This window comes from Micromys minutus (genome assembly GCF_963924665.1).
Source record: "Micromys minutus genome assembly, chromosome: 23".
Lineage (NCBI taxonomy): Eukaryota > Metazoa > Chordata > Mammalia > Rodentia > Muridae > Micromys > Micromys minutus.
The window spans coordinates 10,057,382-10,073,499 of record NC_137958.1 but is presented as its reverse complement, the minus strand read 5'-3'; the positions used below and the strand labels follow the sequence as shown (position 1 = coordinate 10,073,499).

The 16,118-nt window shown below is 35.6% G+C and overlaps 1 protein-coding gene across 1 annotated transcript in view; it reads right to left on the bottom strand.

Annotated features, from left to right (window-relative positions):
- Positions 1–16,118, bottom strand: part of KMT2C (lysine methyltransferase 2C) — a gene marked incomplete at its 5' end in the record, with an annotated part of 192,527 nt that overhangs the window by 66,258 nt on the left and 110,151 nt on the right. Inside the window, 10 exons of the mRNA XM_080936200.1 lie at positions 1,538–1,668; positions 4,040–4,159; positions 6,645–6,773; positions 7,762–7,974; positions 8,930–8,995; positions 9,635–9,744; positions 10,651–10,815; positions 10,946–11,127; positions 15,293–15,397; positions 15,571–15,672. Of these exons, the coding sequence (XP_080792326.1) occupies positions 1,538–1,668; positions 4,040–4,159; positions 6,645–6,773; positions 7,762–7,974; positions 8,930–8,995; positions 9,635–9,744; positions 10,651–10,815; positions 10,946–11,127; positions 15,293–15,397; positions 15,571–15,672 (1,323 nt within the window). The remainder of the gene's footprint in view (positions 1–1,537; positions 1,669–4,039; positions 4,160–6,644; positions 6,774–7,761; positions 7,975–8,929; positions 8,996–9,634; positions 9,745–10,650; positions 10,816–10,945; positions 11,128–15,292; positions 15,398–15,570; positions 15,673–16,118) is intronic.

Sequence of the window (16,118 nt, the reverse complement as noted above, 5' to 3'; positions counted from 1 at the left end):
GAGGCTGTACAGCAAAGAGGAAGATAGTTTCCTGTGCTGTGAGATGGCTCAGCAGGTAAAGCTTTGCTGCATAAGCTTGAAAACCTGACTCCACAGTGGGAGAACCAACTCCCAAAAAGCTGTTATCTGACATCAATGCTTATACCTTAATAGACATGATCATCATCATCACCAGCATCATCCCATCATCATCATAATTGTAAATAAAAGGGCAGAAAATGTTTATTAAAGGAAGAAATCAGATGTGGATTTCTAAACATATATGCACAGGTTTCCTTGCTTCCTTATCTCTAACACAGACCTAAAGTTAAGATGGGACTTAGTAGCTAATGTGCTTGCTGCATAAACATGAAGATCTAAATTCAACCCTTAAAATCCATGTTAAAAATTGTGGTGGCATGGGCTGGAAAGATGGCTCAGTGGTTAGGAGCACTGACTGCTCTCCCAGAGGTCCACAATTCAATTCCCAGCAACCACATGGTGGCTCACAACCATCTGTAATGAAATCTGATGCCCTCTTCTGGTGTGTCTGAGGACAGCTACAGTGTACTTACATACATTAAATAAATCTTTAAAAAGAATTCTGGTGGCCAATGTACATAAATCTAGCGCTGAGATTACACCATGGTCTTACTGGTGTATCCCAGCACAATCAATGAATCCCAAATCACAATGAAAGACCCTGCATAAAAATAAATTAAATAAAGGAGGACAGGTTTGGAACTACCCTGAAAATGATCTTTGACCTCTACCCAGAGTGACTGTGTGTTTACATCTACACTTCTACACATACACAAAGTGAATGTCAGTAACCTAGTTACAGAATAAGAAAACTAAAGAAGTTACCTGGTAATGAAAAATGTATTTTAAAAGGCAAAAGATTTATACAATTTAAAGATTCTTTGGTTTTCTTTGGCTTAATTCTCACATTAAAAGCTTCTAAATGTAGTAAGCAATTATTGAACTGATGATTTTTGACTGCTAAGAAGTTTTAAAATAAAATTAACTCCAATAAGTTTTATTGATAAAAGGAAATATCAATAGAAATTGGTTTGGGCTTGTGCACATATATGGATGGTTTTAAGTAGTACTTCCCATCCTGAAAGTATCTATTTATTGACAACAGCACACTTATGCTTTACAGTGTAAACATAAAGATCTAAGTTCAACCCTTAGAATCCATGTAAAAAAACAAATAAGAAAACATATAGAGATAACAAACTTTATAAAAGCTGGAACATAGCTCAGTGATATATAACTACCTGTGCTTACAAGGCTCTGGTACTGAACCTTGGACTGCATGCGTACACATACATCCATTCATGAAAAACAGTATCAAAGCACACACACAAAAACAAAACAAAACAAAACAAAACACCTATTTGTTCTTTGATGGAGCCTGGTAAATGCCATTTACGGGAATCAGTGAAAAATTACACAGAATGAGTAGAACATTAAAAAAACAGGCATTTAAAATAATATTAATATATTTCCTAAATTTGCAAACTAGAAAATATAATATAAAGCAAAGTATTACTTGCAAATAAGCAGGAAAGGTTTCTTCAAGCTTATTTTTCCTTTTTCGGTATCTCTTCTTTATTTTTTCAGTGTTCTCAGCAACAGAAACAGGTTCATCAACCAGAGTATCTGGTAAGTGCTCCCTCCAGCCTGAAATAAGAGCCATGATTATAAATATGTGATGCTGGCTTTCCAGAAAAGTACAGTAATTTCATAGCTTACCAGCATGCATAGTTATGTAAAAAATAGCTTTTATATCACACAAAGATCTTAAAGCACATTTCTAAATTTTAAACATTTCCATAATTTTATTTCTTACCTATTTAGTATTCGTGCAATTCCTATTTTGGGGAAGCATAGGGTATGGGGTGGTGAAGATTATCATTATGTAGCCCAGGCTCACCTGGACCTCATGCATAGACCTGGCTGGCCTTAAACTCAGAGATCTACTTGCCTCTGCCTTCCAAGTGCTGGGATTAAAAATGTATATCACTAGGGCTAGCTCCAATTATTTCCAAATAACTAGCATTTCCATGCAAAGAAAGAACATGGCTTGTTAAACAGTACATGTACAAATTTCACAGGATGAAAACACCAGAATTCAGAACTATGAAGAAATGGCTACTCACAAGCTCCTAAAAAAAAAAAAAAAATTCAGTGGGTATGGATAGCACTTTTTTTTAATAGCTAAAACCAGTTTGTTAAAGAAGTACATCCACACCAACTCAACAGATCCACTCCCCGAGGACAAACAGCGATACTTAGATTTTCTACCAAATATCAAACACCTCCCCGAGAACTCAAAAAAAAAAAAAAAAAAAAAAAAAAAAAAAAAAAAAAAGGTACACACAGCTGGGAACTGCAGTACAACAAACCAAAAACACCCCTGAATCTGTATAGCACAGGGAAGGTGAAATTTTTTTAAGACTGAGGATTTTAGCTAAAGTAGCTCTAGGAAAGTAGGCCCTCAGCCTGAAAGTAACAGCTGTAAATTTCGGGAAAAAAAAAAAAACCTTCAATTAAGTTCTTAAAATTTCTAAACAACCCTACACACACACACCTCACCAAATATCATGGACTCATACCTGTGAAAGCATGAGCCAAAACAAATCTTTATTTCATTAAAGGGGGAAAATATTTCTAAATAGAAAATAAGCACCTACCCAAAAGGACTTTCTAGGGGAGAAATAATGAAATAAGCAAATAATGTGTGCCTTCCACCTGGTAGATGATTAAATATAAAGCAGATGAAGAGAATGGGCAAAGGCTTCAGAACATTTCTATTCCAAATCAATTACATGAGGAAATAAAAGATAACTAAAAGCACAAATTCTAATATGAATATAAAATAAACAAACATCAAAAAGGGTAACAGAAGAGTAAAAAACATTTAAAATAAAAAATTCAACAAATGAATTTGTTTAGTTTTACTAGACATAAATTGAAATACTGAACTTAAAAATAAGTCTAAAATTTTTTCTAAAAAAATTAAAAACAGAGAAATTCTTTAATTAGGTATTCTTAAACCCATATTAGGTAAAAAATAATTCTTCCTATATGTAAAAAGAAATTTGAGTTCTTTAAGGTTTCAAAACCAAAAAAAAAAAAAAAACCCTCCCAAAAACAAACTTTGCAAAGAGTGTTTTGAAGGTGTGCTGTGTTATACAGGCTGGAATACTTTTTTGGTTTTGGGTTTTCCAAGCCAGGCTCTACCTAGCTGCAAGTGATCTGAAACTCCCTCTGTACACCAAGCTAGCCTTGAGCCCTCATATATTTATATGAGATGCCCCTGCTTCTGCCTACTGAGAGGCAGAACTAGAAAGGCCCGTGCCACCATTGCCTGATGAGTAGAGCACTCTTAACAAAGGTTTGTCTTAAACAAGGACTTAGCTTTTTTAAATTAAGCAAGGGCAACAAAATGTACCAATGTATTTATAAGATATAATCCTTATTAAGATTTGTTGACCAATTAAATAGCAATTAAATTAAATATAAATTTAAATTGTATATTAAGCCACTAAGTCAGATAAAGAGAGGCTTTTGCTAAAGTGTGCAGAGGGTATCTGATACAACTGACTTAATTCTTTTACTCTTCTAATTTAACACAGGAAGCATTTAACAAAGGGAGTGGTAAAGCCTTAAAATGTCAAAGTGAAGGTGAGGAGTACAGACCATTATAGAACAAGAGCTTATCATTGAAGCAATAAAGGGAAGGGGAAATGGGTGTGTGCCTGTAAGTGTAGCAGTGGGGAGGCTGAGGCAGGAGCATATGACTGTGGCGTAGCTATGGTTCATGTAGGGAAACGGCCACTAGCCTGAACTACAAGACTAGACTCGTATCTCTCTGTGGCTCCCTCCTTCCCTCCCCTCCCAACAAACCCAAAACAAAACAAAAACCTCAAAAGAATATAGTCTATTAGATTGAAACCATAATGCTGCTTGTAGCAGTATCATTTTAGTGACCGCTCATTCCAAAAGAGTATCAATCCCAAGGAGTTAAACCAAAACAATCAGCACTTACCATCATCTCTGTTAGGTAACTGCTCGGAAATAGAGCCTGAGGAATCTTTTCTGACCACAGATCTTTTGGCTTTTCCTTGTCCTGTTCGACTTCTTTGCCGTACCATAAACCCACCAATGCCTATATAAAACAGAAAGTGCATAAAATGATAAATAATCCTAGAATTCTATAGTCTTAGAATGACTTTGTCTTTAACTATTAAGTTGGTTCAAACTTCAGTTGTAGTTTACTATATATCAATAATCACTTTTCTTGCATGTGTATGAATATATAGTATGCAGGCCTGAATCTGAGTGTAGAGGCATACATACACACATGGGGGGGGGGGTGTATGTTCATGTGCATGTATGTGTATGTGGAGCCAGAAGCTGACACTGGATCTTATCCTTGATCTTTCTCTACCTTATCCATCAGAGCAGAGTATTTCACTTCAACTCAGAAGATTCAAATTGATATCATAAATAATTAAGTTCCTCTAAAATTTCCTCACCATCTATATTTATGTATATGTGTGTGCTTATTTGAGTTATGTCAGAAACCCTTGTCTCTGACTCATGAATAAAAGGATTATAGTACATGTGGCCTGCCTGGTTTTTGACAAGGGTGCTGAGGACCCAAACTTTGTGCAGTCCTTATGCTTCCATGGCAAGCAGTTTACCTGCTGAGCAATCCCTACAGTCTTGAATCTCATTTTTGTGCAAAGTAGAGAAGGTTGGAAGTAAAAATGTCAAAATCATCATTATCATTTATATCAAACATGAACAACTTGCCAGTATACAGAAAGAACTACTTGCATTTCCTATCCTAGACAAGATGAAATTAAATACTAAATAAAAAAACATACTAAGGAACTGATACATCTGTGTTTCCCCTTCCATAATTGTTGTTACACTTCCTGAACAGCACAGCAGACCAGCATGCATGATGGGGATGAAAACGGAACTAAAATACACAGCCTCCCAATCACTATGACCCAACCCTAGCTTTCCCTCGTGAGAAAGCCCAGAACTCACACTACACATGAGGCTCTGTAGCTAGGAACACAGAATTGTACTAACTCAACTCTGGCAAGTCATTTTACTCTTCAGTACTGTAATTCATTTATTGGCCAAGTAGGTATAATGCATAGCACTTCTCCCTATCATACGTATAAGCAAAATAAAATTGGTAAAATGCTTAGTAATTTTAACAGTGCATGTAACTAAATCCCATAATCTTTTGTCATAACCTACTTGTCCAGTAAAGTGCTTTATAACGTCCCCAAATGAAAGGATGTGGATGTCACACACATGTGATAGATAAAGCAATTTAGGCAGAAAAGATGATATTGTAAAAGAAATGTGCTATATCTAAAAACATAAGTATACTTGGAAGCACAGTGATTAAAAGGACTTGAAATCAGTAGCTATGACAGATGTGGTCCATCCATAAGGAAGGTGTCACTGACAGTCCTGAAGAACACAAATGGAAAGTTCTGACAGAGATTGCATTAATCTAATGTGTTGTGACTAAAAACAAACATTAATAAATGGCCTACAACTTCTAATGAGATTTCAATATATTTAAAAAAAATAATGAAAAACCAATACTGCTTTTTCCTCCCTACAAATGAAATGTACTGAAGAGAGACTGAGGTAGAGAGATGGGTCAGTGGTTAAAAACCTTACTATTCTTTCAGAGGACTGGGGTTTGGTTCCCAGTACCTACATGGCATCTCACAATTCTATCGAACTCCAGTTTTAGAATCTCTGGTATCACCTTAGTGTCCCTGGACTCCCGTATTCATATGTAGGTTCACAAACATACACATAAATAAATAAAAATAAACCAAAAAAACCTGAGAACTTAATGGTACCAATTGTACTACAAATTCAATAAGGCAGAATAACCCTGTTTTATTCACATTTGAGCCTACATAATTACTGAAATAAAACATAAAACTATTTGAGAATTAAAAGAGAATTGATAAAGAACAGTATTTATGTTCAACTTTTAGGGCAACTGATGAAGAAAATACATGAAGTGCTTTAAAAGCTGAACATAAATAAAACAACTAAGCAACACATTTAATAAATGATTAAGATTTGGGATAATGATTTATTGTCAAGTAGTTACATTTTCAATGTACAGGACCCACCCATCAGTTTCATGTAAGATGCTAAACATAGTCCCAATTATAAGCCATCATTACTGTTGTTACAATTGTTATTATTGGTAAATTAGCCAAGTTTTGTTATACTAAAGTATCTACCTTGGGGCCTAGGGAGATGGCTCAGCAACTAAGAACATTGGCTGCTCTTCTGAAGAACCCTGACAATTCCCAGCACCCACATGGTGGCTCATAACTAATTTTAACTCTTTTTCCAGTATCTGACATCCTCTATGGCCTCTGTGGACACTAGGCAAAGCAAAACACCAATATAATACATTTCAGCATGGAAAAGTGGGGAGAGTGAGAGGGTGCATGGAAAAGTGGGGAGAGTGAGAGGGTGAGAGACAGAGAAAGACAGACAGACAGAGAGTGAGAGAGAGAGAGAGAGAGAGAGAGACAGAGACAGAGACAGAGAGACAGAGACAGAGACAGAGACTAGCTGATGAACCCTACCAGGTCTGTATGGTTTTCTTTTCCTCTTCTTTATGCCATCTGTTCCATCTATTCCCTTAGTTTCATCATCTCCAGCTTCCCGCTCAGGACTAGATTCAGATTTTCCATCACAATCCATAAGTTCTCCTTCTAGAGAATGTAAATACATAGATGAAACTGTATATTCAATCAAGTACAAAAAAGTTAAACAACAAAAATAAAAGCAAAGCGCAACATCACCAGGTCATTCTAGTCATCTGCACCTAGAGTGGCTGAAAGGAAAGACAAAATGGTGCCTAAAAGAAGGGGTGGGAATCATCCTGCCCATGTGTTCCCAGGGAATATGGCATAATGATTTAAAAAATGGAAACAGCCCATGGTGGTGGCCCATGCCTTTGATCCCAGGCAGAGACAGCCAGAACTACAGAACTACAGTTCCTGGGCTGCCAGGGTTACACACAGAGGAAGCCAGTAAGGAGAGGAAAAGAAAGAGGGAACAAAGAGCTCAAAAGGACACCCATCAATCACTTTGGTTTTTTTAGAAGTAATCTTTGTGTTTAACATCAAGAATTAAGAACCAGATTTATCTAGTTTGTCTACTGATAAGATTTCAAATTTTGTCATACAATATGCATTTAATAAATACCTCCAAATGATAAAACATGATTGGAAAATGATTGTGGCTTTGAGTCAAATAAAAATTATCACTCCAAAATAAACATATCAAATGGATATAAACAAAGATAATAATTTTGAAAATAAGCAAAGATAATTTGTGTTATATTGAATGTTGCTACTAAAATTCTTGGTTATTCCACAATTTCAGATGAAAAACCTACTCTATTCTGATCAAAATTGTTTATAAATCACCAGTTTACAATGTTTAGAGGAGAGCTTATGCTGAAAAATCAGCAAGTGAATTGCTCTGAATAACCTTACTCATAAGCTTCACAATGCTCTTAGAGATTTCAATCACAAAAGTATTTCCATATGAGAAAGCATGCACACAAGGCTAAGAACATCAGTCAGAGAAGTGTCCCACAACAGCTACCTTAAGCAGCATGACTAACCCTTACAATACACATCTTCAGAAGTTATTTTGTACACTAACTCTTGCATGTGTATGAATGAACATTACCTCGACTATCATCCATTTCACCGTCTCTTGAATGTTCTGACTGGATGTCTGGAGGAGTCTGAAGGACGGCCACACTATTCTGATTTATAATCTTCAATTTCAGTTTTGGTTTTGTGCGTTTTCTCCTGGGAGCTGTGACTGTGAGGCTCTGTAGCTGACTCATCCCTGACTCGGTCAAACATACACCATCCTGAGTGTAGGTCTTAGGTGGGTCTAAGATTACAAACCCAAGCACAAACATTGAAGATTTCATTTTAAACTGACTGATAAGTTAAAATTCTAAAATCTACATGGCAAAAAGGTACAATTATACATCTCTTCAGCAATTACCTACAAAATTCACAAACTGAAGATGTTCAATAACATTAAAAACACTAATAGCTTCTTAGGATAACAGGCAGAATGTATGCTAACAAAAAAAAAGTAGGGGGGATGGGTTTATTGAAAGCATCTCAGCTTCCATAAATTATGGTCACTTTTAGAAAAAGACCCAGGAGTTACAGGTGCTACCACAACTACTCAAGAGAAATAAATTTACTTCAGAAGCTCATTTGGAAAACCAGTATCAATTTGGCCACCTACCAAGAGTAGCAGACACCGTAAAAACCTGCACTCTTAAATATGATGATATATACACATTCAAACCCATAACACGCTGTTTTGTATATTAGCTTAAGATATTAATAAGATCATAAATTCTGCAGATTCAACCTTTGATGTGAAAACTTGTTTATTAAAAGAATTTCAAAATAATCCAAAAGTTCTTATATCGAAAATATTGTCAAAATATAATATTGGTTAAAGGATAAATCACAAAAATGTCATGTTATCATTCTAAGTTATCAGAGAAAAAAACTGTAAGATATCAATTAATACTTAATGAGTGCTTACTTAGGCTTGTTTTTCCTCCTTACTGACAACTAAGCAAGCACAGTACCCAGCTGAAGTGAAGACAAAAATGATACTAACAGTTAATCCAAAGAGCTATTTTTTCATTCTTTACTAAGATTTATAGGAATACTATTACATCAAAATGGGATAATATGAACATATTATACATTAATTCTCAAAATAAACATCAGACAATTTACTTAAATGTCATTTAAGCATCAAGTTTGTGATTTAAGAATATATGTATTTTCAGAAAGAAAATAATTTCCAATTTTACCTAGCTCTTTAACTTTTGAGACGATCTGTGCCACAAGAGAGGAGTCACAGCAGTCTGAGGAAGGCACTGAACAGAAAAACAAAACAAAAAAAAAGGAAATATTTGAGATTTATACAGGATTAAATTTTCAGTGGCTGTACAGTACACACATGATTCAACAAGTGTGTGAATACTATAGAATGTCAATTTTTAAGGGGGGGGGACTAGGATAGCTTGTACATGCCAATCAAATACTACACCCACGTGCTCCATCCCAATCCCAAATGCAGCTTCTAACTTTTCAAAGGCATTATTTGATGAATTAATTTCCAACTTATCGAGACAAGTTATCACCAAGCCTGCTCTGGTATGCGCCATATAATACAGACTAGCTCAGCCTCAACATCCTGCTGCCTCAGCCTCTCCAATGGCTGAAAATGCTGGTGCCACTATTATGCTCAGTTTCTAAAACAAGAAAAAAACAAGGAGCATAGAGAAGGAAACCAGCGGAGACTGAATGGGGGATTCTAAATACAATAATCCAAGAGATTAAACCTTGAGAACAAAATTGTATTTTACATCTAATTTGCACATGCTTCGTTTTTCACTATACAATATTTTAATAAAGTTTGGTTAGAAAGCATATTATAGTATAAAACAACTTCTCTTTCACAAATCAAGGAGACATAAGGAAGCATAACCTCATAGCATATGTTACTCTCTTACCATTTGACACAGGCATATAGGGTCTGCACATGCTACAATCAAAACCAATGTCTGCTACATTTTCCACTTCCTCCTCAGTATTTAAGTTTTGACAAACTGCATGCATCCACCTAAAAAACAAAACACATTTACACATTTATAAGAAGTAAGCATGCTAGAAACTGGACTCTTTAAAAATCACAACAGGGGTTGACAGTCCTCAAACCTAAAGCCCCATGTCTCAAATGTCTCCCTTCTCCCCTAACTGTGATTGTTAACCAGTAAGATCCTTGTTCTGAGAAGTCAAGAAAAAGGAATGAGAATAAATACTAAAAAAAAAAAAAAGCATATGCACATTTTTAGGAGGACAATATCCAATAGTAATCAAATGCTGAAAGAACAAGAAAACAAAGAAGCTAGTCAGGTCAGGCAAGAATACAGAAGAGTACAAACAGAATTGTGTGCTACCTGGTGCACTTAACTAGGAACACTGCATATCAAGTAAAGGGGACCTTACTTCAGAGCAGTTTGTAGCTGAGTACTAAAAATACTAACTTATTTACAAATAATGCCACACCACCAATGAATTAAAGCTGACACTGTACATTCAGTGCTAAAAGGCTAACAGTATGGATAAAAACAAAGGAAGTAGTCTGCATTTTGAAGGTACACATCCTAGTAACGAAGATCAAGATCTGGAGTTTTAGGGGGAAATGGTGAGGAAAAAGGAGAGTGTAGAGAAAGCACTTTTAGAATCTACCAAGATTCAGAAATTCTCCACAAGAAAATGCAAATGTTAATTGTGCATCTAATTTCAAGAGACTGATAAACCATCAAAAAGGCCCCCAACTGAAAAATTTTAAATATTTAAAATTTAAAATAGTAAAGTAGTCTGGAAGCTTCTAATAAACTATAAAACTAGAAAGCAACGTTTTGTTCCCTAACTTTATGATCAAGGAAAGTAATTTTCTAAGTTTCTTTAGTACATTTGAGAAAAAGGGTTTAAAGACAGCAAAGGAAGCAAAGGGGCCCAGTACCTATCACACTGTCTACACTGCAGAATGAGGTCTTCCTCTCTGTAGTTTCGACAGCAGACTGGGCAGGAGGACAGGCTAGCACAAGGAGCACACTGTGTGTAATTGTTTTGCCATTCACATCTCAAGCCTGCAGATGTTGCTCCACAGTGTCTGCACCAAACACACCTGAAATCCGCAAAAGCAGCAAGTTTATTTTCATATGAAGTGTAAAAATGTGAGAAGCAACAAGTGCACAGAATAGGAGCCAACACTCAGAATTTGACCGACTGACAAAGCGACATGAATCCTAGAGTACCATTTGCATTTCCAGCCTCCTTTGGGAACTGTCTGCAATGGAGGGTCTAGGCAGTAGGTATGATAGCTTATGTCACAGTCATCACACAGCAAGAGTCTTCCGGGGTCAGTTGCCTTCCCACAGGCCTCACACACAGTGCACTCAAGACATCTCCAACCTTTGCTAAGAACCACTTTAGTGATCTAGGAAAAGAAAAGAAAATCCATGTGATTGCTTTATGTATTTAACTTAGGAATCATTTTTGTTTAACTAGGACACTGTATGAAATACCACTGTGCTTGCCTACATACATACATACATACATACATACATACATACATACATACATACATACATACATACATACATACAGGAGCAAGTTAATCTATGCTCAAATACTCAGTAAAACAGAAACATTTGCATACTTTTAGGAGCTCACCTGATCAACACAATCATTGAAATTGGTTCATATTTTAACATTAACACCATTTGAGTCACCATAACTACTCAATTCTTCAGATTTAATTCCATTATTTTTATGCATATGGTGACTGGATTTGAAAATTGTGTAAACTGCCCTACTACCATTGACAGGAATATAAAACTACATTAACAAAATCTCTATATATGTTTAATGAATTCATGCATCTTCAATTATGGTCATAGTATGGGAACTTAACTACCAAATAAGATGCCAAATCTATCCTTTGAAATCAACCATTCCCATAAAAAGAGGGAAAATTATCACAACAAAATACTAAGCTCTCAGGGACATTTTTATGGTCTTTCAGGAATTTCAGGGTATAAGCTGGAACTTACAGAGCTCACCTTTACTCATTTCTATTTGAAAGATGAATTGGCAGGATTTTTGATAATCTCTACATCCCTAATAAAATCCTCAAAGAAGCTACACCATGAAAAACTAATGCACTGAAATAAAAAACTTTTTTGTTTTGTTTTGTTTTTCAGGACAGAGTTTCCTTTCTGCAAATGGTCCAGATGAGCCTGGAACTCAAGAAATCTGCCTACCTCTGCCTCCAAAGTGCTGGGGTTAAAGGTGTATATCACCACTATCCTGCATGGAATCAGGTGCTTAGAGATCTTGAAAAGCATTAATTTCCCAAATGACAATCCCAAAATTCAGGTCATGAGGAATGAGAAAGCCTAAAAGCTACTGAGAAAGACACAGAACTGATTTCAAAGAAACAACTGTCTATGAGAATGTCTTATTTGTTGCAAAGGTACAAAGGTTCATAAGCACAAAACTTTCCATCTACCCCAAATGTTAAAATACAATAGCACAATGTCCATATTATACAGAAAAATACAAAGCATAAAATACCCACCTAGCTAAGTAAGTCATTAAATGAATGCTATTCATACACACAAGTTAGAAATTGAGCTCCTGCACATTCCTAAAGTTCAGCCAGAAATACATGGAATGAAGTAAGAATACGTCCCAAGAAAAGGCCAAAGGACTGTGTGCAGGCAAGTTAAGGATGTGAGAAGGACCACATGTCAGATGCTAAGGGCACATATTAGAGCTAGGCAATACAGTGGACTATACCAGGAAAAAGGGCATTTGAGCAATTAATCTGATAAAATGGTGCAGTGGGCTAAAAACAAACAATAAAATAAGGATAGAGAGTTACTTATGATTATGGACTCCTTGTTATTAAAAATCCAGAAAAGACAAAAGCCACAGTTCATTACTTAGATATATAGTGAACATTTACTTCATGATAGCCAGTATTTTTCTGAATCAACTATGTAGTGACATTCTACAATGAGGATGTTAATAGAAAGGCATGAATTACATGTTGAAGGGCAAACCTGAATTTGATTATTTAGAGTAGTGAGTCAGCAATGTCAGACACCACTAAAGCCGTGGCACCAGCTTACTGCTGAGAACTATAAAATGATCCACAAAGGAAGAAGTGTGAAAGGAGTAAATGAACGTTGCCAATAGAGACTGAAGCTTTGATGTTTAAACATATCTCATTATTATCTTGATTAGCATACTGATTCCTTTTAAATGTCTAAAATTACCAAATTATAATATATTATTTACCAAATGAAGGGCCCAGAAGAAAAAGCAGAACTGACTAGTACAGTAAACTGCATGCAGACCAGGAGAAGCTCACAGACCGGGGACGATCTAGAGCAGCTCTGCCACATGCTCCTCGGGTCATAACCATTTTCAGAGCCTGGCTAAGAGCTAATTGATTGTTTGTGATATAATTTATTCACAGCTGTACAGTATTTTAGAGAGCATATGACATAAAGTGATATCACTATAGTAACATTAAACAAATAATGCTTCTATTTTCTTGCATTTTAAATTATATCCTGTTTTGATTTTTAAAACAGTAAATATTCCACAGCTGCAACCCACACAAACAACACACTATCACACTGTAGAGCATTACTTAGGGGTTTTAGACCTAAATACATGGGAATACCAACTTCAGAATAAAGGCTCTTTAAAAAAATTAAAAAGTTCCATAGTTTACCTACAACAGAGATAAGCCTGGGAGATGTGCCTTGAATAGTTCTCAACATACCTTTGTTTCTATTTATTAGTGTGTGTGCATGTCCATCTGTGCTTATGTGCACACGTGCACCTATAAAGGTCAAAGGACAGGGCCCCCTCACAAATCCGCTCTCTCTCAATCTTTTTATTGATTCCAGGAGCTCAGACATCTCACCCTCACCTTCTATTTCTCCAATTAGTAGGACTGTAGTATTATTTCCTATCCAAAATAGTATCAGTAATACAAAAGAAACACATGTAGCTAGAAAAGCATATATTTAAACTCTATCTGACAGTAATCAACTACTAATAGGTTTTATTATTTATGTTCTTTTTTATTTAAAGTTTTATTTATTTATTGTGTATTCAGTATTCTGAATGTTTGTATGCCTGCACGCCAGAAGAGGGCACCAGATCTCATTACAGATGGTTGTGAGCCACCATGTGGTTGCTGGAAATTGAACTCAGGACCTCTAGAAGTGCTCTTAACATCTGAGCTCTCTTTCTAACACCTATTTCATATTCTTAATTATTTAACTTAAATTAGTTTAGATAAAAACAGAAATTTCTGGGTAAGTTTTAAGAAATCCACAGACATTCTAGATGATGTCTCTAAATCTTAACTTTCCTCTGGAAGCTGCTACCATGGTAGTCAAGGGAAATGGCTATATTAAAACATCACTGGGCTTACGAGACTTTATAATCACATCCTGAAAGAAATCATGTTTGATATTCTTCAATAGGTTTCTGGAGTCAAATCTCAATACATTTTCAATATGAAGACACAGTGAAGAAATAGTTTCTTCTATATGTGTATAACTTTTTTAAAAATGTAGAATCACACTTTAAGAGACCTATTGATCCAGTTTCCTATGTAGCTGAAGATAGCAGTGTCTGGCATAATGCGAGAAGAGGCTTTTGTTCCAGAGAGAGTACGTTTTCCCAGTGTAGGGGAACAACAAAGCGTAGAGAGGAGGGTCAGAAGGAGTGCACCTTTGTGAAGGCAACTGGAGGGGAAGGGGAGATGGGAAAGGGACTGGGTAAAGGGATAACATCTCAAATGTAAATACAGATTATCTAATAAAAAAAGAAAAAGATAATTTGAGATTTAAATGTTTTCATTTTGCCTTTCTTTTTCTGTGTGTAAGGAGAAATTATTTGTGAGGGAAAGATGAGAAACCTTAATGTAGGAGAGACATGGATAGCCATACAAATCTATGGCTACAAGCTACTAGATTTAGATGTTCTGTGGTCAAGGAAGCTAACTGAACAGTCATAAATTGTTTTAAGAGGAAATATTTACATTTTAATACCCTTTTCAATATAAGGCTAGGATAATTTGCATAAATCAAGGCTGCAGATTTTAAGGAACTAATTTATTGAAGTTAACACTTAAAAACTGTATTTAAAGTACTAAAACACTGCCACATATGCATAATAGCAACAAGCACTTGATTTAAATATTGTCATATTATCTATAATAGATGATTAGTTTTAAGAACTGAGGCAACCATATTAGTGCTAAAACAAAATTTAAAATGTAAATGCCTTCGCTGGGACTAGGGATATGGCTTGAGGGATAAAGGGCCTTGGCACCAAGCCTGCCTGGTAACCTAAGGTGATTCCCAAAACCCACATAAATGGTAGAAGAGAACCAACTCCTGAAAGTTATCCACTGACTTCCAAATGTCTACATGCACTCGAGTACAGGTACAGGTACAGGTACAGGTACACACACACACACACACACACACACACACACACACACACGCCCATAAATAGGATAGATTCTTTATTAAAAATACTGTTAACTCATTTAACATAAGCACATTTACCTTAATACTGACACAATATGGATGGTAACACTGCCCACACTGCGAACAGGCAAGTAATCTTCCTTCTTCTCCTTGGCCGAAACTGCCACAAACTACACACATATCCTAAAAATTAATAACATGCAAAGCCATTTTAAATTGCAGATAATGCTAAGATTAGACAGATTTTAAAAATATACTCTTAATTAACATAGTAATATAGCCTAACTGGATGATATCTAGGCAGATGGGAGAGATTAAAATGGAGAAGAATTGAAAAAGGGAAAATTAGTTCAAACCTGATGCAAAGTGAACTTGTCACTACTAGAAAACAAAACAACTGTATTGTGCATAGAGTTTTCTTCTTCATCTTTATTTGATGAAATATCTGCAGCAGACACCTACAAAAAGCAAAAACACCAAACATCAAGCTATGTTACCTACTTGTAGTATTTATTTCAGGTAAGTACTAATTTAACTAAAAATTCTTATGTAAACACAATTTTGTCCATGTCCAGACTAACATTGAGAAATACTTTGATCATAGTCAGTCATGGTGGTATACATCAATAATCTCTGAACTAAGGAACCTGAGGCAGGAGGGTGGTAAGTTTGAGGCTACTCTGACTATATAGCAAGTCCCTGTCTCCAAAACTTAAGTCATAATCATTTTTTTAAATTCACACAGTGATTACTTTAGATGTACAAGTGCCACAGATAAGGACAGATGAGAACCCTAAAATCTGTCTTTAGTAATACTTAATCATCCAGAAATTCTAATCAAGAAACTATAAAATTATAGCATATGTAAATATATGTATATCACGTTTGGTGCCACTTGAGAACA